Consider the following 26,610-nt stretch of genomic DNA (forward strand, 5'->3'; position numbering starts at 1 on the left):
ACTAGTAATTTGCTGTCTAAATTTAAGATCAATTTGATGGATCAAAATTCAGAAAAGCTACCATTGAGCTCAACAGAAGTGATGATCAAGAATCTGGGATGGTTCAGAGTTATTTGATGATTGCTAAGACAGTCTTAGGATTCCCAGTTATCGTCTCAAATATTTGCATTAGTTTAAGTAAACTCAAGCCTTTTTTGTGCCCAGCATATTTCATTTTGGCCTTCGTAAGTCTTTAGGGAGTATCTCAGGTGCTGTTATTGCTGCTACTGCAACCCTAGAGTTGATTGAAATCTAAAGACAGGCTGCTTCTCCACACACTCTGGCACATTTATCCAGGAACTAAAAGATAAAGTAAGGGTGAAAGTCTGAAAATCTTCCAGCCTTTGAAACAAAGAGCTACTGAACACACACAGCTTTCCCAGAGAAGTATGAACGATAATGCTGGCATGTTTCCTGTTATCCAGCGTTAATTAGCATTAGATTGGAGGTTGTCCTAACTGTGACTCTTCTGGGACTAGCCTGCACAGACATGAAGTTTTGGTAGGCTTGCCAAGTGTATTAATACGAGAGGCAGAAAGAGACATATTAGGTTTGTTGAGTGGCTTGTAGGTAACTGACAGATAATAGTTGTATTAGAAAGGAATTATCTATAAGTGTTTTAAAACGAGGGGAACAATAGATACAAAGAACAAATGTCCTTAAACTTTTCTCTGGTGTACAACCTTTATTATTTGATTGTTAGAATTACTTAAACTAAAAATTAAAAGTAGGGAAATTAAATTTCAGGTTATTTAATAACCATCACCCACCTCATTACCTCCTTTCACAGAATATGAAATACTAATTTTATAATTGGATGTGTGTATCTGCTTTTAGATTTTCTTCAAACTCAAACAGATTTCAGTAAACTTTCTCGTGTATGACCTTTGTATACTTTGTTTTCCTTTTCTTATACCATAACAGTTCTTTCTCTACATTTTTCTTGATCCTGTTTCTCTGATTTTTTTCTCTTTTTCCTTTTCAACCTTTACCTTGATTCTTCTGATTTTAATCAGGAGCCTACTCCTTCCTCTCATTTTTTTCTTCCTTAAATCCCTTTCCAGCTTATTTTTCTCTTGGTTTTTTCTTGCCTTCAGTTGTCACTTTTCTCTTTGCATCCTTGTCCTTTACCCTGTCTTTGCCCGCTTACATGCAATTGACAAGAGCTAGAGACAACACAGTTCAATAACTTGTCACATAGGTTGTTAATAATGGACATCCACACCTAGGAGCGTTCAAGGCCAGCTCTCTTTTGGTGTGGCCCTTGGGGATTAAAACCAACAATAGAGCAACCCTTTATGTCTGTTACAGAAAAGACAGATGTTACCTAACCACATTCACAGCAGTAAACTGAAAAATAAGATCTTTGATCTCCCAAAGCTCAGAGAAAATATACTTTTATCAAGTTGATATAATAGAAAAGTGGAACGGAGTGCTTTGAAGACCATAGGAGAGATAAATATAAGATTTGTTGCTCAAAGATTTGTGAGCATCCCTTTCTCCTTCTGTGTTAGAAACCATTAGGGAGAAATTCATTCACATCTATTCCAGTCTATGAAGAGTCTTTGTGGAGTCCTAAACTCTCTCCGTGCTGTGGCATTTATCTTCACAGTATCCTGGCGACCCAGGAAAACAGATGTTCTTGGGAGACCAGTGATGCTGATGAAGCAGAACTGGCCCTATTTCATTCTCTTCTGTCTTGCCACCATCCTATTTCAGCCCTCATTTCCCTAACTCATCCTTCTGCACTTACCACATACTTCATTCCAATTTGTTCTCCATTCTGGTGCCAAATATATCTAGCTAAGGTACTGCTTTTGGTATATTACTACTCTATTCAAGAACTTTCAGTTGAAAATAAACTGAAATTGTAGTCAGTAGTTACCTAATTTGTAAAATGATGTGTCAGTAACAGCTCTGTGTCAACTTTACAGAGTTGTTGTAACAATCCAAATGAGATAATATACGTCAAAATGAGTCATGAACTGTCAAGTCCTTAAACATATAAAATACTGTAACTGTGGATTCCCTTGATGAACAAGTTCAAACTGAGGACTAGTCAGTCATTCTGCTGTACCACCCTCCTCTTGTACTGCTATCTCCCTTTCTCCTCTGTGGTTTTTTTTTTTATTTTAACATCTTTATTGGAGTATAATTGCTATACAATGGTGTGTTAGTTTCTGCTGTATAACAAAGTAAATCAGCTATACGTATACATATATCCCCATATCCCCTCCCTCTTGTGTCTCCCTCCCACCCTCCCTATCCCACCCCTCTAGGTGGACACAATCTCCTCTGTGTTTTGTTCATATTGACCATCTGTCAGTTCCCAGGGCAATCCTGGTCTCATCTGCCCTCAGGGCCTTTGCATTTGTTGTTTCTTCTGCCTAAAACACAACGCCCACCACCTCTTTATTTTTTCAATCCAGCTTTATTGAGATATAACTGGGGCCTTCCCTGGTGGTGCAGTGGTTAGGAATCTGCCCGCCAATTCAGGGGACGTGGGTTCGAGCCCTGGTCCAGGAAGATCCCACATGCCGCCGAGCAGCTAAGCCCGTGAGCCACAACTACTGAGCCTGCATGCTGCAGCTACTAAAGCCCGCGCTCCTGGACCTCCGTGCTTTGCAGCAGGGGAGGCCACGGCGATGGGAGGCCCATGCGCTGCAGTGAAGAGTGGCCCCCATTCGCTGCAGCTGGAGAAGGCTCATGCACAGCAAGGAGGACCCAACACAGCCAAAAATAAAAAACAAGCAAATAAATAAATTTATTAAAGAAAAAAGAGAGATATAATTTATATATGACATTGTATAAGTCTAATGTGTTGATTTGATACACTTAAATGTTGTAAAATGATTACCACTGAAGTGTTAGCTAATACCTCCATCCTATCACACAATTACTGTTTCTTTCTTGTGATAAGAGCATTTAAGGCTAGTCTCTTAGGAACTTTGAAGTATATAATGCAGTATTGTTGACTATAATCACTATGCTATACATTGATCTCTAGAACTTTTTCATTTTCTAACTGCAAGTTGTACTTTTTGGCCATCATCTCCCCATTCCCCACACCCACAGCCCTCAGTAACCTCCATTCTACTTGGTTTCCAAGAGTTCAACTTCTTTAAATTACATATGCAAGTGATATCATACAGTATTTGTCTTACTCTATCTGACTTAATCTCACTTAGCATCATGTCCTCAAGCTCCATACATGTTGAAAAAAATGGCAGGTTTTCCTTCTTTCTGATGGCTGAATAATATTCTATTGTATCGAATTATACCATATCTTTATCCATTAATTCAACTGACAGGTTGTTTCCATGTCTTGGCTAGTATGAATGATACTACAATGAACATGAGAGTGCAGATATCTCTTTAAGATCCTGTCTGTCTCATTTCCTTTGGATACATACCCAGAAGTGAGATTGCTGAATCATATGATAGTTCTTTTTTTAATATTTTGAAGAACCTCCATACTGTTTTCCATAGTGGCTGCACAATTTACATCCCCACCAACAATGCACAAGGGGTCCCTTTTCTTCAAATCCTTGAAAACACTTTTCTCTTGCCCTTTTGATGGTAGCCATTCTAATAGATATGAGGTGATAATTCATTGTGATTTTGGTTTGCATTTCCTTGATGATTAGTGATGTGTTGAACACCTTTTCACATATGTGTTGGCCACCTGTATATCTTCTTTGGAAAAATGTCTACTTAGATCCTCTGCTCATTTTTAATTGGATTGTTTGGATTTGCTTTTGAACTGTATGAGTTCTCTATATTTTTTGGATGTTAATCCCATATCAAATATATGATTTTCAAATATTTTCTCATATTCTGTAGGTTTCCTTTTCATCTCATGATGGTTTCATTTGCTGTGGGGAAGGTTTTCAGTACGATGTAGTCCCACTTATTTTTGCCTTTGTTGCTTGTGCTTTTGATGTTATATCTAAAAAATTGTTGCTAAGACCAGTGTCAAGGAGCTATTTTCCTTATGTTTTCTTTTAGGAGTTCTACAGTTTCAGGTCCCACATTTAAGTTTTTAATCCACTTTGAGTTAATTTTTGTGAGTGGTGTAAGACAGGGATCGAATTTCACTTTTTTGTATGTGGTTATTTCATTTTCCCAACACCATTCATTGAAGAGGCTCTCCTTTCCTCACTGAGTAGTATTGGCTCCCTTGTCAGATATTTGTTGACCATTGATTTGGGGGGTTATTTCTGGGCTCTCAGTTCTGCTCCATTTATGTATATGTCTGTTTTTATGCCAACACCATACTGTTTTGATTACTATAGCTTGGTAATGGTATAGTTTGAAATCAGGAAGTATAATTCCTCCAGCTTTGTTCTTTCTCAAGATTGCTTTGACCATTCAAGGTCTTTTGTGGTTCCATGTGAATTTTAATCAAAAAAGTATGGTACCCACCACCTTTTTAGAGAATCCTTCCCTACTCTTTCATAGTGTCCTTATTATACTCTTTCATAGTATCATGTTTGTTTCCTTCCTAGCACTTCTGTCACTACCACACAATCTGTCATTATTTTATGTGTTGACCTTTACTTATTAATTGCTAGCTCCCCACACTAAATAGTGAGCTTCATGAGAGAAGGCACCTTATCTGTCTGGCTCACTACTGTATTTATAGTATGTACTACAGTACCTGGTACAGAATAGGTACCAAATAAATATTATGAAAATAAAAGAACGGGTTAATTTTTTTAGCTCTGTAATACTAATCTGGTCTGTTTTATAATTTGTACTGAATAAGAATTCTAGTTAGCCTGGTCTCTTTCTCATCCCCATCAGCCATACTTAGTTTTGCACCTTTGTTCTTATACTTATTTTTGCCCTTTTGATGGTAGCCATTCTAATAGATATGAGGTGATAATTCATTGTGATTTTGGTTTGCATTTCCTTGATGATTAGTGATGTGTTGAACACCTTTTCACATATGTGTTGGCCACCTGTATATCTTCTTTGGAGAAATGTCTATTTAGGTCTTCTGCCCATTTTTGGATTGGGTTGTTTGTTTTTTTGATATTGAGCTACAAGAGTTGCTTGTATGTTTTAGAGATTAATCCTTTGTCAGTTGCTTCATTTGCAAATATTTTCTCCCATTCTGAGGGTTGTCTTTTCATTTTGTTTATGGTTTCCTTTGCTGTACAAAAGCTTTGAAGTTTCATTAGGTCCCATTTGTTTATTTTTCTTTTTATTTCCCTTTCTCTAGGAGGTGGGTCAAAAAGGATCTTGCTGTGATTTATGTCATAGAGTGTTCTGCCTATGTTTTCCTCTAAGAGTTTGATGGTTTCTGGCCTTACATTTAGGTCTTTAATCCACTTTGAGTTTATTTTTGTGTATGGTGTTAGGGAGTGTTCTAATTTCATTCTTTTACATGTTGCTGTCCAGTTTTCCCAGCACCACTTATTGAAGAGGTTGTCTTTTCTCCACTGTATATTCTTGCCTTCTTTATCAAAGATAAGGTGACCATATGTGCATGGGTTTATCTCTGGGCTTTCTATCCTGTTCCATTGATCTGTATTTCTGGTTTTGTGCCAGTTCCATACTCTCTTGACTACTGTAGCTTTGTAGTATAGTCTGAAGTCTGGGGCCCTGATTCTTCCAGCTCCCGTTTTTCAAATACCGTATGTTAACACATATATATGGAATCTGAAAAAAAAAAAAAGAAAAAAGAGAGAGAGAAAATGGTCAGAAGAACTTAGGGGCAGGATGGGAATAAAGATGCAGACCTACTAGAGAATGGACTTGAGGATATGGGGAGGGGGGAAGGGTAAGCTGGGACAAAGTGAGAGAGTGGCATGGACATATGTACAGTACCAAACGTAAAATAGCTAGTGGGAAGCAGCCTCATAGCACAGGGAGATCTGCTCAGTGCTTTGTGACCATCTAGAGGGGTGGGATAGGGAGGGTGGGAGGGAGGGAGATGCAAGAGGGAAGAGATATAGAGACATATGTATATGTATCACTGATTCACTTTGTTATAAAGCAGAAACTGACACACCACTGTTAAAGCAATTATACTATAATAAAGATGTTTAAAAATTAATTAATATTTTAGCCCATATAAAATGTGTATGTAAAGAAAACGGAATAAATATTAGCTCCCAAACAAATACTGGATCCCAAACTAAAATAATAATTTCAAGATATTCTATGGAATTATATAGTATAGGCAATATAAAATATATATATATACACATGAATTAGGGGAAATTTGTATTTCAATATTCAGCTTAGGAAAACTGCAGTTGCATATGTTTACTATAGCTGGATTTAAATTTCAAACTCCCTTCCATTGAACATGGATGTCAAGAATTAATTGATTGAATATGAAATGTAAAATTAGCCACAGATATGGTGTTATAACTTCCTATTTTGCTGTTACTGATATCAGCTCTAGAATATGCTTTGCTGGGAAATGAATCTCAGTTTCACTTCTTAAATTCTGTGAGAATATACAATATTCTGTTTTCCTATGTTAAACTTACAAAATATGTTTAATATTTAATAAGTGTCCATCAACAGACGAATGGATAAAGAAGGTGTGGCACATATATACAATGGAATATTACTCAGCCATAAAAGAAGCAAAATTGAGTTATTTGTAGTGAGGTGGATGGACCTAGAGTGTGTCACAGAGTGAAGTAAGGCAGAAAGAGAAAATCAAGTACCGTATGCTAACACATATATATGGAATCTAAAAAAAAAGTGGTTATGAAGAACCTAGGGGCAGGATAGGAATAAAGATGCAGACCTACTAGAGAATGGACTTGAGGACACAGGGAGGGGGAAGGGTAAGCTGGGACGAAGTGAGAGAGTGGCACGGACATATATATACTACCAAATGTAAATTAGATAGCTAGTTGGAAGCAGCCACGTAGCACAGGGAGATCAGCTCGGTGCTTTGTGACCACCTAGAGGGGTGAGATAGGGAGGGTGGGAGGGCGATGCAAGAGGGAGGAGATATGGGGATATATGTATATGTATAGCTGATTCCCTTTGTTATAAAGCAGAAACTAACACCATTTTAAAGCAATTATACACTAATAAAGATGTTAAAAAATATATATATATATCCTTCAGGGAAAAAAAAGTAGTCTCAAAGAAAAACACACATTCTTTGGTATAATCCATTTGGGTTGACTAAAAATTATTAGAACAAATAATATTATTTTTTATGATTGTTTAAATCTCACTAGTAGCTGTAGTATATTCTGTAAGTTGTCTCCCTGAATATCCATTCCAAACCATCTTCTCCCTTGCCTCTTCTACTATAGAAGCTGAAAAACCAAGCATTCAGTTATGCTAACCACCTTCCAGGCAGGGTTGGCCATGAGACACAGTTCAAGCCAATGAGCTCAAGGGCAAGTCTTCTAGAAGGGACCTTCTTTTGTGAATAAAAAGACAAAGCTTTATTGAAGTGATTCAGGTGTCTTGAGTGCAGCAGTCAACTTGTGATATGAGGTACAAGCATGAAAATAAATGTCTACAAGCTAAGGATGAAGGGGCAGAAAGAGGAAATGAGTTAGGTCCCTAATGGCATCACTGAATGACATGCCACACTAGCCCAGGTCTGCCAACCGCAGGACTTCTTGTATGAAACAAGTTCTTTGGAATTTAAGCCACTGTTTCTAACATAAGTTTTCTGGTATTTGCAACTGAACACATTTTTAACTGATACAGTTAGGTTCAGATTTAAACTGGATTACACAGAGACTGTATTTAGTAAGTGCAAATCAATAACCATTTAGTTTTACCTTAAAAACCCTAAAAAGTTTAATTAAGTCCCCTTTAAAGTTAACAACAATGACCCTATTCTTACTAGTAATGCTTTATTATAGAACAAACAGCTTGTAGAATAAAATGTATTCGCAAATATTTACAGAAAAGAATGAGCAATTCATATACTACTTCAGGCTCTAGACAAATGGTTGGAATTTCCCATTTTGCTGAATAATTTAAAAGCAGAGCGACACAGCATTTTTATACATTTTTTAAATGTCTACAGTATTTTAATGTCTAATGTTCAAGTAACACTTTCACTCATTTATTCAGTAGACATGTGTTGAATGCCTATGCTTCTTTGCTTTGAACAAATGAAAACATACCATCCCTTATTATACCATCTCACAAATTGTTAATTTTTTTCCTAAAATCAGCAAAGACCTCTCATTTCACAGTAAAGATTTACCGACAACATACAAGTGCTGTAATGCTAGATATCACTTAAGCCCAATATGTCATGTTGCATTTGTTGTTTTCCTCTAAAAACTGAAATTATTGCCAAAACAAATTCTAAGTAAAAAAAAGTTATGATGGAGAAACATTGTTTTCTACATGTATGATTTAAATCAGTGTGTTCTTTTGTGTTTTTTTGTGGTACGCGGGCCTCTCACTGTTGTGGCCTCTCCCGTTGCGGAGCACAGGCTCCAGATGCGCAGGCTCAGCAGCCATAGCTCACGGGCCCAGCCGCTCCGCGGCACGTGGGATCTTCCAGGACCGGGGCACGAACCCGTATCCCCTGCATCGGCAGGCGGACTCTCAACCACTGCACCACCAGGGAAGCCCAAAATCAGTGTTTTAAATCCATATAAATAAATTATTGCTTCTTCTATACATATTTCCATGCTATAAATTACTAGAAAAGGAATTATTAGATCAAAGGGCATGTAATTTTCTAAAGTGCCCATCTTCTGTAGGTAATTTTTTTATTATTAAAATTTTGGGTGACAAATAGTAATCTTTTCATTTTCATGTGCAGGCCTTTGATTACTAAAAATATTCACTATTGATATTTATCATATGATTTTAAGAAGCATGCTTTTTAAAAAAATTTAACAGCAGAATTTTTGTCGCTATACAAGTCATGAGAATTTCCAGAAGTTCATTGTTTAAACAAATATTTTTGAGCACTTACTACTATGTGTTTCTATGTAGAAGGATGCTAACCTATTCCAAGAAGATTAATGAGCCTTTTGAACTGATAGGGATTCCCTGTAAATTTATGGACTAATTCCCAAGGCTGTTCTCAGCTGGTTCTCCTAGCACCTCTCTGATGGTACCTTTGGTCCACAATGCCAGCTGTAATATGGGCAATAACTATGATTCAGTTCTGATTTTACTAGCAATTTTCTGAGTGGTTTCCTCCCACTGACAGATTCTTGGATACTATGCAAGTTTTACAAAGATGATGAATAACATAGTAAGATCAATTTTTGTCTGACCTTGTTTCATTTTAAACAAAAGAGACATTTATATAGACATCACTTAAACTTCTCTATATAAAAATGAGGTTTTATTTCCAGTTTACAAATAGAAAATATAAATTACAACCAGTTAAAGCTACTCTCTTAAGACAATGGAAACCCAAGTACAACCAGTATAGAAGAAAAGATTAACCATAGAGAATAGGGAAGCTTTTAAGATCCAGTTATCCAAAAGAACTAAGTAAAGCAGGTACAACACTGAAATATCATCTTAAATGTTCTAATCAATTCGAAAGACATTATCAATATCATTCTATAATTTCTTAGGGTATTATGTTATTTGGTATGTTTCATTTTCAGCAACAGTTTAAAATGTGCTAAAAAAGAATAATCCCATAAAACTCACACTCTTTTCTCAATGATTGGGTGTCAAAATTATCTTTTAAGGTAAACATAACCTTGAAGTCATCCTTAATATATATATATTTTTTTGCGGTATGTGGGCCTCCCACTGTTGTGGCCTCTCCTGTTGCGGAGCACAGGCTCCGGACGTGCAGGCCCAGCGGCCATGGCTCACGGGCCCAGCCGCTCCACGGCATGTGGGATCTTCCCAGACTGGGACACGAACCCGTGTCCCCTGCATCGGCAGGCGGACTCTCAACCACTGCGCCACCAGGGAAACCCCTTAATTTATTTTTTAAGAGACTTAAAACACTTGTAGTTAGATTGAACACCTGAAAATACTAGTTCATGTGATTAAAAGCTCATTGTGCCTTCCTATTAAGTTTTTGATTCCGTAACAATATAATTCTTCAAGATAATCTTTAACTTTTTAATATGCTTGTAGAAACCTCAGCTTTCTCTCTCTCTCTCTCACACACACACAGACACACACACACACACAAATGGTACATGGTATAATCTAAAGCTGTGGGAACAGAACAGTAGAGAACTTTTAGACAATGTGTCCAGGAAAAAGAGAAGCTGGAAGCAAGGGGAAAAGTTACAATTAACTCCTTCAAACAAAACGCCTAGAGAATGCTCCTCTCACAAATCACCAGATTCTCCATTAATAGTGAAGAACGGAGGAATAGAGGTATTTTTTAACTTACACAGAATTCTACCCTCAAATAGCCCCAAATGTTTTGAGTCTGCTGACTAAGCATCAACACAGATGATCTAATTCCAAGCCACATTCTGCAGTTTGCCAAGTGCATCTCGGTGAAGCTTGGAGGAGAGCCCCAGAATGTACTGTCCTTTAATAAAGCCTCTGGGAAGTGAAACAGCCATTCTATTTTCTGGAACAGACTTCTGCAGTAAGAAACTAAGAGGTAACAGATGACTTAATGGCATTACGCAAGGTGCCAGCAGAACCTCAGAGGAGCAATGCTTCTAGACTGTGGGTTATAAATGCAGCTATGTAGGGAACAGATGTACTCAGGTGACACCAAGAACTTTCAAATGAGAGCTGATCATCAGACTGGAATCATGGCAGTGGACAGTCCCTAAACTGACTCATTAGGCACAAATGGATGATCTGTCAGAGAATAATGATGTATAAGACTTCCATTCTTGCTCTAATGCTTGATATTAATGACCTTTCAGAATGGTTGATATCATTGGAATTTCAGCTGCCGCAAAGAAAGAAAACTAGTAAGTGAATCAGTTTCTGAATGAAGATAGAAAGCTGTCCCTGAAAAGGAGTCAGAATGACAGTTGTAGGAAAAGAAGAACTAGTGTAGAACTGAAATATGAACTTAAGAAATAAAACTCTCTTATTACCTCTGAATCTAATGGGTTTTCTTCTATGATTTATTTTACTGGAGACGCAATATCTAGGGGACAGGCTTAAGCTTAACCAAAAAATTAAATCCTTAGACAACACATTCACCAAATAGTCCTCACCCCACACCACGCCAACCAAAAAAAGAGATCTGAAATTTGAAATATAGCACTCTGATTGTCACCAGAGCCTGCTTATGATGTATTAGCCTGTCAGAGATGTCTTACTGATCATTCATGGGACATAGATTGCCATATGTCTGCAGCATGCAACACTCTATGCTAAATGCTGCCACAGAGGGCATTACGGCCTAGATCAGAGGTCAGCAAACGTTTTCTAAAAAAGTCCAGGTAGTTAATTTTAGGCTGTGCAGGCCAGATGGTTTCTATTGTGACTACTCAACTCAGCCATTGAGGCACAAAAGTAGCCATAGACAATACATACGTAAATCAGTGTAACTATTCTCCAAAAGTCTGTATTTATGGACAGTGAGATTTGAATTTTGTGTAATTTTTTTTTTTTTTGGTACGCGGGCCTCTCACTGCTGTGGCCTCTCCCATTGCGGAGCACAGGCTCCGGACGAGCAGGCTCAGAGGCCATGGCTCACGGGCCCAGCCGCTCCGCGGCATGTGGGATCCTCCCAGACCGGGGCACGAACCCATGTTCCCTGCATCGGCAGGCGGACTCCCAACCACTGCGCCACCAGGGAAGCCCTTGTGTAATTCTTATATCACAAAATATTACTCTTTTGATTTCTAAAACTATTTTTAAAACGTTAAAACCATTCTTAGTTCACAAAAAGCTATACAAAAGTAGGCAGCAAGCCAGATTTGGCCCTTGGCCTGCAGTTTGCCACCCCCCCGTCTAGATTATAATAGGTGGAAGATAATTGCCTTAAAGATGTACAAACACAGTTTCTGTAAGTCTACAGACATGTGAGGGATCTGTTTTAGTTGAAAACTGCATGAAGGAGGTGACATTTGACCTTATTTGAAAGTTGGGATTATAATTTTTTTTTTTTGCAATTCAGGGGCATTTATTTTGATTTTTTAATTTTTTATGGGGGATTTGCTTTATTTATTTATTTTTAACATCTTTATTGGAGTTTAATTGCTTTACAGTGGTCTGTTAGTTTCTGCTTTATAACAAAGTGAATCAGTTATACATATACATATATTCCCATTTCTCCTCCCTCTTGCATCTCCCTCCCAACCTCCCTATCCCACCCCTGTAGGTGGTCACAAAGCACCAAGCTGATCTCCCTCTGCCATGCAGCTGCTTCCCACTAGCTATCTGTTTTACATTTGGTAGTGTATATATGTCCATGCCACACTCTCACTTCATCCCATCTTACCCTTCCCCCTCCCTGTGTCCTCAAGTCCATTCTCTACATCTGCATCTTTATTCTTTTCCTGCATCTAGTTCGTCAGAACCAATATTTTTTTTTTTTTTAGATTTCATATATATGTGTTAGCGAACAGTATTTGTTTTTCTATTTCTGACTTACTTCACTCTGTAAAACAGTCTCTAGGTCCATCCACCTCCCTAGAAATAATTCAGTTTTCTTTCTTTTTTATGGCTGGGTAATATTCCATTGTATATATGTGCCACATCTTCTTTATCCATTCATCTGTCGATGGACACTTAGGTTGCTTCCATGTCCTGGCTATTGTAAATTGTGCTGCAGTGAACACTGTGGTGCATGACTCTTTTTGAATTATGGTTTTCTCAGGGTATATATGCACAGTAGTGGGATTGCTGGGTCATATGGCAGTTCTATTTTTAGTTTTTTAAGGAACCTCCATACTGTTCTCCATCGTGGCTGTATTGGTTTACATTCCCACCAACAGCGCTGGAGGGTTCCCTTTTCTCCACACCCTCTCCAGCATTTATTGTTTGTAGATTTTTTTGATGATGGCCATTCTGACTGGTGTCAGGTGATATACCTCACTGTAGTTTTGATTTGCATTTCTCTAATGGTTAGTGATGTTTCATGTGTTTGTTGGCCATCTGTATACCTTCTTTAGAGAAATGTCTATTTAGGTATTCTGCCCATTTTTGGATTCGGTTGTTTGCTTTTATGATATTGAGCTTGTATAAGCTTCTTGTATATTTTGGAGATTAATCCTTTGTCAGTTGCTTCGTCGGCAAATATTTTCTCCCATTCTGAGGGTTGTCTTTTCATCTTGTTTATGGTTTCCTTTGCTGTGCAAAAGCTTTTAAGTTTCATTAGGTCCCATTTGTTTATTTTTGTTTTTATTTCCCTTTCTTTAGGAGGTGGGTCAAAAAGGATCTTGCTGTGATTTATGTCATAGAGTGTTCTACCTGTTTTCCTCTTAGTGTTTTATAGTGTCTGGCCTTACATTTAGGTCTTTTTTTTTTGTTGTTGTTGTTGTACGTGGGCCTCTCACTGTTGTGGCCTCTCCCATTGCAGAGCACAGGCTGCGGACAGGCAGGCTCAGCGACCATGGCTCACGGGCCCAGCCGCTCCGTGGCACGTGGGATCTTCCTGGACTGGGGCACGAACCCGTGTCCCCTGCATCAGCAGGCGGACTCTCAACCACTGCGCCACCAGGGAAGCCCCCGTTGGTTGTTTGATATGGATTGCATTGAACCTGTAGATTGCTTTGGGTAGTATAGTAATTTTCACAATGTTGATTCTTCCAAACCAAGAACATGGTATATCTCTCCATGTGTTTGTATCATCTTTAATTTCTTTCATCAGTGTCTTATAATTTTCTGCATACAGGTCTTTTGTCTCCTTAGGTAGGTTTATTCCTAGGTATTTTATTCTTTTTGTTTCAGTGGTAAATGAGAGTGTTCCCTTAATTTCTCTTTCAGATTTTTCATCATTAGTGTATAGGAATGCCAGGGATTTCTGTGCATTAATTTTATATCCTGCTACTTTACCAAATTCATTGATTAGCTCTAGTAGTTTTCTGGTAGCATCTTTAGGATTCTCTATGTATAGTATCATGTCATCTGCAAACAGTGACAGTTTTACTTCTTCTTTTCCAATTTGTATTCCTTTTTTTTCTTTTTCTTCTCTGATTGCTATGGGTAAAGCTTCCAAAACTATGTGGAATAATAGTGGTGAGAGTGGGCAACCTTGTCTTGTTCCTGATATTAGTGGAAATCATTTCAGTTTTTCACCATTGAGAACGATGTTTGCTGTGGGTTTGTTATATATGGCCTTTATTATGTTGAGGTAAGTTCCCTCTATGCCTAATTTCTGAAAGGTATTTTTTAATCAAAAATGGGTGTGGAATTTTGTCAAAAGCATGTCCTGCATCTATTGAGATGATCATATGGTTTTTATTCTTCAATTTGTTAATATAGTGTATCACATTGATTGATTTGCGTATACTGAAGAATCCTTGTATTCCTGAGATAAACCCCACTTGATCATGGTGTATGATCCCTTTCATGTGCTGTTGGATTCTTTTTGCTAGTATTTTGCTGAGGATTTTTTCGTCTATGTTCATCAGTGATGTTGGCCTGTAGTTTTTTTTTTCATGACTTCTTTGTCTCATTTTGGTATCAGGGTAATGGTGGCCTTGTAGAATGAGTTTGGGAGTGGTCCTACCTCTGCTATAATTTGGAAGAGTTTGAGAAGGACAGGTGTTAGATCTTCATTAAATGTTTGATAGAATTTGCCTGTGAAGCCATCTGGTCCTGGACTTTTGTTTGTTGGAAGACTTTTAATCACAGTTTCAATTTCAGTGCTCATGATTGGTCTTTTCGTATTTTCTATTTTTTTCTGGTTCAGGAACAGAAGTTTGTGTATTTCTAAGAATTGTCCATTTCTTCCAGGTTGTCCATTTTATTGGCATATAATTGCTTGCAGTAATATCTCATGATCCTTTGTATTTCTGTAGTGTCCTTTGTTACTTTTCCTTTTGCATTTCTAATTCTGTTGATTTGAGTCTTCTCCCTTTTTTTCTTGATGAGTCTGGCTAAGGGTCTATCAATTTTGTTTATCTTCTCAAAGAAACAACTTTTAGTTTTATTGATCTTTGCTATCGTCTCCTTCATTTGTTTTTCATTTCTGATGTGATCTTTATGATTTCTTTCCTTCTGCTAACTTTGGGGTTTTTTTGTTCCTCTTTCTGTAATTGCTTTAGGTGTAAGTTTAGATTGTTTATTTGAGATGTTTCTTGTTTCTTGAGGTGGGATTGTATTGCTATAAACTTCCCTCTTAGAACTGCTTTTGCTGCATCCCATAAGTTTTGGGTCATCGTGTTTTCATTGTCATTTGTTTCTAGGTATTTTTTGATTTCTTCAGTGATCTCTTGGTTATTTAGTAGTGTATTGTTGAGCCTCCATGTGTTTGTAGTTTTTACAGATTTTTTTCCTGTAATTGATATCTAGTCTCATATCGTTGTGGTCGGAAAGGATACTTGATACGATTTCAATTTTCTTAAATTTACCAAGGCTTGGTTTGTCACCCAAGATATGATCTGTCCTGGAGAATGTTCTATGAGCAGTTGAGAAGAAAATGTATTCTTTTGTTTTTGGATGGAATGTCCTATAAATATCAATTAAGTCCATCTTGTTTAATGTATCATTTAAAGCTTGTGTTTCCTTATTTATTTTCATTTTGGATGATCTGTCCATTGGTGAAAGTGGGGTGTTAAGTCCCCTACTATGATTGTGTTACTGTTGATTTCCCCTTTTATGGCTGATAGTATTTGCCTTATGTATTGAGGTGCTCCTATTTTGGTTCCATAAATATTTACAATTGTTATTTCTTCTTCTTGGATTGATCCCTTGATCATTATGTCGTGTCCTTCTTTGTCTCTTCTAATAGTCTTTATTTTAAAGTCTATTTTGTCTGATATGAGAATTGCTATGCCAGCTTTCTTTTGACTTCCATTTGTGTGGAATATCTTTTTCCATCCCCTCACTTTCAGTCTGTATGTGTCCCTCGGTCTGAAGTGGGTCTCTTGTAGGAGGCATATGTGTGGGTCTTGTTTTTGTATCCATTCATCCAGTCTATGTCTTTTGGTTGGAGCATTTAATCCATTTACATTTAAGGTAGTTATTGATATGTATGTTCCTATTACCATTTTCTTAATTGTTTTGGGTTTGTTATTGTAGATCTTTTCCTTCTTTTGTGTTTCCTGCCTAGAGAAGTTCCTTTAGCATTTGTTGTAAAGCTGGTTGGTGGTGCTGAATTCTCTTAGCTTTTGCTTGTCTGCAAAGGTTTTAATTTCTCCCTGAAATCTGAATGAGATCTTTTTTGGGTAGAGTAATCTTGGTTGTAGGTTTTTCCCTTTCATCACTTTAAATATGTCCTGCCATTCCCTTCTGGCTTGCAGAGTTTCTGCTGAAAGATCAGCTGTTAACCTTCTGAGGATTCCCTTGTATGTTATTTGTTGCTTTTCCCTTGCTGCTTTTAATATTTTTTTCTTTTTATTTATTTTTTGTCACTTTGATTACTATGTGTCTCGGCGTGTTTCTCCTTGGATTTATCCTATATGGGACTTTCTGCACTTCCTGTACTTGACTGACTATTTCCTTTCCCGTTTTAGGGAAGTTTTCAACTATAATCTCTTCTAATATTTTCTCAGTCCGTTTTTTTTTATCTTCTTCTTCTGGGACCCCTGTAATTTGAATGTTGGTGCCTTTAATGTTGTCCCAGATGTCTCTGAGACTGTCCTCAATTCTTTTCATTCTTTTTTCTTTATTCTGGTCTGCCGTAGTTATTTCCACTATTTTGTCTTCCAGTCACTTATCCGTTCTTCTGCCTCAGTTATTCTGCTATTGATTCCTTCTAGAGAACTTTTAATTTCTTTTATTATGTTGTTCATTACTGTTGGTTTGCTCTTTAGTTCTTCTAGGTTCTTGTTAAAACTTTCTTGTATTTTCTCTATTCTATTTCCAATATTTTGCATCATCTTTACTATCATTATTCTGAATTCTTTTTCATGTAGATTGCCTATTTCCTCTTCATTTGTTTGGTCTGGTGGGTTTTTACTTTGCTCCTTCATCTGCTGCGTATTCCTTTGTCTTCTCATTTTGCTTAACTTACTGTGTTTGGGGTTTCCTTTTCGCAGGCTGCAGGTTCATATTTCTTGTTGTTTTTGGTGTCTGTCCCCAGTAGGTAAGGTTGGTTCAGTGGGTTATGTAGGCTTCCTGGTGGAGGGTACTGGTGCCTGTGTTCTGGTGGATGAGTCTGGATCTTGTCTTTCTGGTGGGCAGGAGTGCATCCGGTGGTGTGTTTTTGAGTGTCTGTGAACTTAGTATGATTTTAGTCAGCCTCTCTGCTAATGGGTGGGATTGTGTTCCTGTCTTGCTAGTTGTTTGTCATGGGGTGTCCAGCACTGGAGCTTGCTGGTCGTTCAGTGGAGCTGGGTCTTAGCATTGAGACAGAGCTCTCTGGGAGAGCTCACACTGATTGATATTATGTGGGACCTGGAGGTCTTGTGGTCCAGTGTCCTGAAGTTGGCTCTCCCACCTCAGAGGCCCAGGCCTAACACCCAGCCAGAGAACCAAGATCCTGTCAGCCACACGGCCACGTATGTGAGGAGTTTCTTTCCTTTTGGGAAGTCTGAGGTCTTCTGCCAGTGTTTAGCAGGTGTTGTTCCACATGTAGATTTATTTTTGATATGTTTGTGGGGAGGAAGACGATCTCCACATCTTACTCCTCTGCCATCTTGCAGGTCCCCCCTTTAATTTTTTTAAGTTAAAAAAGTTTTACATTTGCAATCACATATTTAATACCTGTATTATGCTTACTCATAGCAAAATTTTAAATGCAAATAACTTATGAACTTGAACAAATATATTCCTATATATTGCAGCCTTGCCATGGTTATCATGTCTTCCATGCTATGTGTTTTTTTTAAATTGTGGTAAGAACACTTAATGTGAGATCTCCCATCTTAACAAATTTTTCAGTGCCCAATACAGTAGTGTTAAACATATAGGCACAATGTTGTACCAGAGTTCTCTAGAACTTATTCATCTTGCATACTTGGAACTTATTGCCATTGAATAAGTAACTCCCCATTTGCCTCTCTCTCCTGCCCCTGGCAACCACCATTCTACTTTCTATGAGTTTGACTATTTTAGATATCTCAAATTAGTAGAATCCTGCAGTTATTTGTCTTTCTGTGATTGGCTTACTTCACTTAGCATAAGTTCCTCTAGGTTTATCCACCTTGTCCAAAAGAATTGAAATCAGGATCTCAAAGACATATCTGCACTCCCATGTTCACTGCAGCACTATTCACAATAGCTAAGATGTGGAAAGAGCCTAAATGTTCATTGACAAATGAATAGGTTAAAAAATATGACATATACATACAATGGAATGTTATTCAGCCCTAGAAGAGGAAGGGAATCCGACCATATGAAGAATGGGATTTTAGTAGATGGGGTTGAGATCCACACTGGGGCACTTTTCATAGTAAAAGGGAATATTGCTAATTGTTACTCCGGGAAAATAGGTGTAAACCCTGGCTGTTTCATACAAATTGGGACATATGATGTCCCAGGAGGATGAGTCTAAAAGGACCATGAGCAGAGAGCTCTGAGTGTGGTCAAGGGAGATTTCATGGTGTATTCAATAAGTGAAAAAGTCCAAGTTGGTTGAAGCACATTGAGATGAATAGAGGCAGAAAAGCTAGAAAGGTAGTCTGGGGCTTGAACTAGGATTAAATCTGTAGGTTCTTAAACATAAAGCTAAGGCATTTGGAAATTATTGAACAGATGGTGGAGAAGCACTGCAATTTTTAAATAATAAAGTGACATTGTCCCCTATCAGTGATATCAGTGATGTGCAGAATGATTTGGATCAGGCAGGGACTACATGCAGGAGCCCAATTAAGGGACCACAGTAGTAGTTTGAAGAGAGGTTAAGAGAATGTGGACCAAGTCCAGGCAGCAGGAATAGAAAGGAAGGGGTGGATGAAAGACACATCAGAGAGAAGGAATCAAGAGAACTTATCAACTGAATATGAAAGATAAGCAACGAAAAAGGGAAAGTCAAAGGAAACTCCCAAGGCTTCAAGTTGAGGTGACTGTAGGCATTCTGTACTTGTGGGTTAGAGATAGGAAGGAAAGGGAAATCTGCAAATGATTATATAATTGGGATCCTATTCTTATTGCAATTTGGAAAAATAGATATAAGATAGCAATGGTACTTCTAGTTTAACTTTTGAAAATACTTTTATGCCAGGACAGCTTAATCTGAATAAAAATTTGAATAACTTTCTTATAACGTGAGTGTAAGCAGCTTGTTTTGAAAAAATTGGACTTTGATTTGGAGGGAGGGTAGGGGAGACGGTTCAGGTATATTTAATCTTCTTTCTAGAACTCAGTGGCATGCAACCCATTTTTAGTTTAGTACAGTGGTTCTTATAGTAGTGGTTCTTACTATAAAAGTAAAAATGAACCCAACTGAGGAAAATGTACAGCTATGACAGGCCGCTAGCTAGAACATGATTAAGAATGATTTTAAACCATGAGCTTGTATCACCCAGTTACCTCAATAGCTATCTTAAGAGTATTAAAAATTATCCAAATTAAGTACTTGGTTTTTAAAAAATAGCTCATTTTCTACAGAATACTTGGGATTGTAAAGATACCTTGAAATCAAAGAAAGAATGATGATGTGCTATAACTTCTAAAATTTGAATTAAGCTTCTGCTGTGTTCCTGACTCCCAAAATGGTGCCCAAGCTATATTTTATATTTTCTTCATATTCAATTTCCCAATAACTTTCTAAGCAGTGATTTTTTTCCAGTAGGGAATGTATCTGAGGAAGTGGAGAGAAATAGATGAGTTACTGGGGAAAAAAATGACAGATAACTGTAATTATCTGAAAGCACACACACACACACACACACACACACACACACCTATTTTTAAAAGAAAAATTTTAAACAGCAAAGGGAATCAAATCACTATAGGAAAAATTTCAGAAATAAGAATGTTTCATCTAGAAAAGCTTTCCTATGTTTTGAAACTCTTGAATTTTCCATAATTTTCACTTTGTTCAACATTTTTCCATGCTTAAATAAAATGAAATTAACCAGTCTGGCCATGGGGTATCGGCTTCTATTTCTCTAAAGCAGAGTTCCAGAAAAGCAAAGCGGACTTGAATTCGTTATCCTTCCTAGTCCCAGAATAGAATCCCCAAACATCTCAAGGTGTGAATTACTGAGAAATGCTGTCCCATTGTGGTGAGAGACTGCTGGGGGAAGGGGTAGAGAGAGGTTGTGTGGGTACACAGTAGCCCCTGGGGCTGTAGTGTGTCCTTGGCACCAAAAAGAAAGAGAAATCATAATGTAAAACTCCACATGGAACCAAACCCTGACTGATGCCATTCATTAGGGCCAGTAGCTGAGGATTGTGGGTTTTACTTTTTAGAAATTTTGGGGGGCGGGTGTTTCTGCTTCTTTCCTTGTGCTCTGTTTTTAAGTTTCTTTTATTCATCTTTCTAGTATGTTTACTTCTCTCTGTGCTTACTACATAATATGAAGAGAAAACATTATAATACTATATGATATTGTCATTATAAACATGCTTTATAGTATGTATTATATACAATGTAACTATGTAGATATAAACATATTATAGATATAATATTACAGGATGCTGGCCAACCTGGCTGGGGCTTCTGGTTACATCCCTGTCTCCTTGGTAGTTACCATTACACACAGGGCTTTGACAGCTTCAAGATTTCTAGTAAAAACATACCACTGTTCTAGTTTTCTCTCCTTTAGTTCCTCACCTGCAGGCATTCGTTATTAGGTATCAGGCTATTCAGCAACTGCCCTGACAGGATGAGAACCTGATCTTGAGTAGGATGTGTCAGAATGCACACGAGCCAGATCCTCTCCTCACCCCCACCAGGTTTTGCCTTCAATGGTTGTTTTTTGTTTTTTGCGGTACGCGGGACTCTCACTGTTGTGGCCTCTCCCGTTGCGGAGCACAGGCTCCGGACGCGCAGGCTCACCGGCCATGGCTCACGGGCCCACCCGCTCCACGGCACGTGGGATCTTCCCGGACCAGGGCAGGAAGCCGTGTCCCCTGCATCGGCAGGCGGACTCTCAACCACTGCGCCACCAGGGAAGCCCTTCAATGGTTGTTAACCAAAGAAAACTAGAGTGCCTGTTTTCTTCTCTTTTTATTATTCTCATAATTCTTCAGTCCCAATGAAATTTAAAATTCCTGGGTTGAAATTAGACTTAAACAAGTGATAGTTTGTTTCTGAATTGACTGTGATTAGCTTTCCTTATGGTGGATCCATTTCCTATTGTGAGGTAGAGTAATAAGGATGTGTGTGGAGTTTTAGATACGGCTACTTGGAGTCTTTCTAGAAAGTTGTAATCTTATTAGAATAACCACTAAATGAAAAAGGTTAGGCAGCAGAGACGTAGATATTTGTCTGCCTCTGTAACTACCTCTCTCTCATGGACCTTACATAAGTCAGCTTACCTCATTACCCCTAAAAACCAAAGTTATGTATGTGAGAGCAGTAAAGGTAAAACAGGGATTTATCAATGTGTAAGGTATTACTGTGTCTGTTACTGTACAATTATCATTCGTTAATATTATTACTACCACCACTAAAAATAGAATGTAACTTCCGCCTGCCTGTGGTAAAAGACTGGAACATATCCATATGGCCTCTAGAACAAGAAGTTTTTGCTATGGAAATTCTCATGCACATCTTTTAATCCTATCAGATAGGTCCATCTTTTTCTTTACTAATAGATTCTTCATTAAGTTTCAAGAAAGAATGATTGTATTGTTTCATACTTTCAAGATATAGTTTTGACCTTCTAGACCACTTAGGAGCTGAACAAAATTTAATATTAGAAATAGGAAATACTTTAGTTGAAAGCCTGAGTATCCTACTGGATACTGGTTTGACTTGTGATCCCTTAGAAAATAACCAAGTCTCTATGAGCTAAATTTTCTCTAAACCTCATTTCACAATATCCAGCTTTCAGAATAGCTGGAAAATTACCATTTAGACGCATTTCATTTTTTAATGCATTATAGACATTGTTGTTCAAATAATTGCAACTCCATTCCTCATAGAAAGCTTATGCAGTCAATCCTTTATTTAATAATAGTACCCTTTAAATGTGCATGTAGAAAGATAATGGAGAGAGAGAGGAATGGAAATGGCTAATTTGTTTTATTATACCATGTATTGGGAAGCATGAAGAAAATCAAATAGCTTAAATTACAATTTCAAATAAAAAAGTTTCTTGATGTTGGTGTACTCTAACCTCTAAAAACATTTTACAAATAAAGAATCAAGAAAATAAATATTAACAGCTCTGGGGAAACTTCTTTAATCATGGAACTATAACCACTCCCTGCTGCTAAAGTCTTTGATTGCAGAAATGCATCTGATTTACCTTTCAGAATTATTAGGTATAAAATGGCATATCACTGTTGTTATTGTCTTTTTCTCCCTTCTTATATTTTTTTGCAGTGAACAATAAGTTATTTTGTACCCCTTTTAATTCTCCCCCGACACACGCCTTCTAATACCATCACCTTGGGGGTTCGGTTTCAACATAGGGAATTGGGGGAGACACATTAAGTCCATAAGAGGGAGGAAAACGGATGCTATGTGAATCTTCTAAGGACGCTTTTAATTCTTTGTTCCTTTTTGTTTTTAGGAGTTGTACAGATGTGCTGTGCTGCATGATCTTCATACTGTTCATTATTGCCTACATTCTTTTAGGACTTGTGGGTGAGTAAATACAGGTATAGAAGATATTTAACATTTGCTAATTAAATAACTGAGTCAATATCACATTTTTAACATTAATCATTTTCTTCCAAAATCCTTCTTATTATCGATTATTATATTTTCTGAAGGGAATGTACCTCACCAGGACTCATTGGGTAGCAGATGCAGTGAAAAATAAACACAAAGCAGTTTATCCAAAGGCAAGCCTAAATTACTTAGGTAAATATAATTATACAGAAGAACAAAAAAACCTTATGGTTGCTTTTTAATCATTTTTACTTTTGAAATTTTATTAAGCAGCTAATAAAGTTCATGTTGCTATTTACTAATAAGAACTAGGGCCTAGATAAGTTTAAGTAATACATAACCTTTTCTTTTTATAAGTAAATTAAAAAGAAGTAAGAATTTCACCAAATAGTTCATTGACATATAGGAAATCCTATTGTCTTTACCTACCAGAAAGAGATATCCTGTTGTTCATTGTTAGATTAAAGATTTTTCTATGGAAGTGAAAATAAAGAGGGCAAATATAGATGGTCTTTATTTGGGTTGTTTTAAAAACTACCAAAGGGGATCAATCAAGATGGCAGAGTAAGAGGACATGGAGCTCACCTCCCTCCACAAACACATCAAACATACATCTACATGTGGAACAACTCTCACTGAAAACTAACTGGAAACTGGCAGAAAGACTCCAAGGCTGTAAGAATGATACACACATAATTGGGTAGGAAGGGAAAAAAAAAAAGCAATCAGATCAGGACCTGTGCTCCTGGGAGGGGACTTCAGAGGGCAAGAAAGATGACACAGTTGGACACTCACCCTGGGGAGTAAGCAGTGAGAGCCACAGATTGGGTGCCCCAGTCCTGGGGTCCTATACAGAGGAGACGAGCCCTCTTAGCTGGTTGGAGGACTGCTGGGTCTAACAGGGGGGCTGTTGTTAGGGAAGTCCAGGAAGCCTGGACTCCAGTTGTGAGGAACACTCATGTGCTGTCTTGCCCTGAGGCAGGGTGGAGAGTGGTCTGCTCTAGTGGCTGCTGGGTTTCCCATAACTGCCTTGGCACACACCCAAGCCAAGCAAAGGCTCTGATTCTGCTCATTCCATGTCACAGAGCAGCACTGGATCTGGGGCAGCCATGACTGGGGAGAAGACTTGACTGTGGGATGCAGAGATGAGCTAGTCCCTGGGCATGGCCTGGGTTGGGATGGTAGCAGCCACTGTTGAGCTTACTCAAGCAGTGCATCTGAAGTAGCCCTGACCTCTGACAGCAGCTGCTCCACCACAGCTTACCCCCTGATCACAGGCCAAGTGTCCACATAGGCCTCACCTGCCCAGTGATATGGCTCAACAACAGGGCGGGGGTGGTGGAGGCTGAGGACAGTGACCTGCTGTGAGGAACAAAGGGGACTTGCACCTGAGTCTGCGTCTGAGCGGAACAAGGAAAACGGTTGTGCGTGCCTGCACAGGCAGTGCATTAGAGACAGCTTGGACCTCTGTCTGCAGACAACAGGAGCAGAGAGCCCTCACAAGCCCCACTCTGGGGCAAAGGTGCCAGTTCAGAGAGAGGGGAACACACACACTTAAGGGGAACAGAGCCAGCTTGAGCCCGACTCTCAGGGCTTCTGCTCCAGCAACTTGGGCTCAGACCCCACCCCTGATAGGGCAGTGACAGCCACTGAGCAGAAAGGAAGCCCTGCCTCACACTGGGCTCCAGCTCTAGCCTCTCCATCTCTAGCCCCACCCCCTACCAAGGTGATAGCTGCCAGCAAACCCTGAGGAAAGATGTGACTTGGATCCATATCAAATCCAGCTCTCCCACCAAAGGCAGTGGACACACCGCACCTGTACAGGAATGGCCCCACATAATAACAACCCTTCAAGCAACGATAGGTAACTGTTTCACCTAAATTCATAGAGGCAGAGAAAGTTAAGCAAAATGAAAAAGCAGAGGAACTGCTGTCAATTAAAAGAGCAAAAGAAACACTCTGAAAAAAATAATGAAATAGAAATAAACAATTTACCAGGTAAAGAATTCAAAGCATTAGTAATTAAAATGTTTACTGAATTAGGAAAAAAAATAGATGTACACAGTAAAAATTTTAACAAGGAACTATAAAATACAAAAAAGACCCAATCAGAAATGAAGAATTCAATAGCTGAAATAAACACACTAGAAGGAATAAAGAGCAGACTGAGTGATCCAGAAGAATGTATATGTGATGTGAAAGATAGAATAACGGGAATCACTGAATCAGAACAGCAAAATAAATAAATAAAAACTTGAAACAGTTTAAGAGATCTCTGAGATAGCATTAAGCATATGAACCTTCACATTATAGGAGTCCCAGAAGAAGAGAGAAGGGGATTGAAAATGTATTTGATGAAATTATGGTTGAAAACTTCCCAAACCTGAAGAAGGAAATAGACATCCAGGTACAGGAAGCACAGAGAGTCCCAAACATGATGAACCCAAAAAATACCCACAGCAAGACATACATAATTAAAATGGCAAAAGTCAAAGCTAAAGAGAATTCTAAAGGCAGCAAGAGAAAACAAGGAGTCATATACAAGGGAATCCCTGTAAGGCTATCAGCTGATTTCTCTGCAGAAAGTTTTCAGGCCAGAAGAGAGTGGCATGATATATTCAAAGTGCTGAAGGGAAAACCCTGCAACCTACAATACCCTACCCAGCAAGATTATCATTTTGAATAGAGGAAATGTTAAAGGGTCTTATCTAAGTGGAAAAGAAGTAAGAATCTAAAAGGGAAAATCTCACTAGGAAATGCAAATATATAATAAGGGCTGATGATCAACCACTTAAAGACTAAAAGACAGAAAATTCTAAAGCAACTATAACTATAATAAACAGTTACAGGTGTTCCTTAAGAAATAAGAAAAATCTCAAATAAACAGGCTAAACTGCTACCTAAAGGAATTAGAAAAAGAACAACAAACAAAACCCAAAGTCAGCAGAAGGAAGGAAATATTAAAGAACAGAGAGGAAATAAATAAAATAGAGATTTGTAAATCAGCTCTACTTCAATTTAAGAAAAAACTACCAAAGGAACTGGTGTGAATATTTTCTGTAAAAAGATTTCACCATTGCGTATGAATGTATTACATTATCCCCAGAGACTTAAGTCCTATCCCTTAGATGCTGACTTAGGAAATTTTATTATTATTGGTGGGGGGGAGTGTAAAAGTCAGATAATAGCTTCTAGTAACAATAATTAATGCCTAGAGTTAATGTGGATAGATTGTATTAGCAGAAAGAAGGCAGTGCCTACCTAGAGAATAATGGAAAATACTTTTCTCTGGTCTTCAGTTTTATCTTCCAGTAAAGAGAAATACTTTGAGAACAGCAATTGAAAGTAATTTCCAAAATATCACCTGAGTAATACCAGGTGAAAACTACACATAAATGGAGAATTCAAAAAAGTAAGGCAGGAAGATAGGGAAGGAGAGAAGAATAAAGGAGTATAAACCACAAAACCAAATAATGTGCTCTTAGGTCTTCAGAAGATTCCTTTGTTATTTCTTCAGTGTATTTGAACTTCTAAACATTAATGCATTAGTAGCACAATACATAAATATATAAATTGAATATTATAATACAGTGAATTTTCTTATACAACTAATAGAATTTTAGCTTCTCCAACTTTGGGACACATGTCTGTCTCTGTAATTGTTTTGTTTTTACTTTTTGTCATCGAGTGGAAATATGTTGCATGAGAGAAAAAAAGATTTGGAGTCAAGCAGATCTAGGGTTTCCCCATATTACTTGGTGGACTTGAGCTACTTTCTAAATCTCAGTAGTTTTCTCACCTGTAAAAATATG

General features: G+C 38.0%; 1 protein-coding gene across 1 annotated transcript in view; it reads left to right on the forward strand.

The window, feature by feature from the left end:
- Positions 1-26,610, forward strand: part of SLC44A5 (solute carrier family 44 member 5) — a gene marked incomplete at both ends in the record, with an annotated part of 394,265 nt that overhangs the window by 277,800 nt on the left and 89,855 nt on the right. Inside the window, one exon of the mRNA XM_082863282.1 lies at positions 22,698-22,771. Within this exon, the coding sequence (XP_082719408.1) occupies positions 22,698-22,771 (74 nt within the window). The remainder of the gene's footprint in view (positions 1-22,697; positions 22,772-26,610) is intronic.

Source organism: Leucopleurus acutus (genome assembly GCF_964270905.1).
Source record: "Leucopleurus acutus genome assembly, chromosome: 2".
NCBI classification, from domain to species: Eukaryota; Metazoa; Chordata; class Mammalia; order Artiodactyla; family Delphinidae; genus Leucopleurus; species Leucopleurus acutus.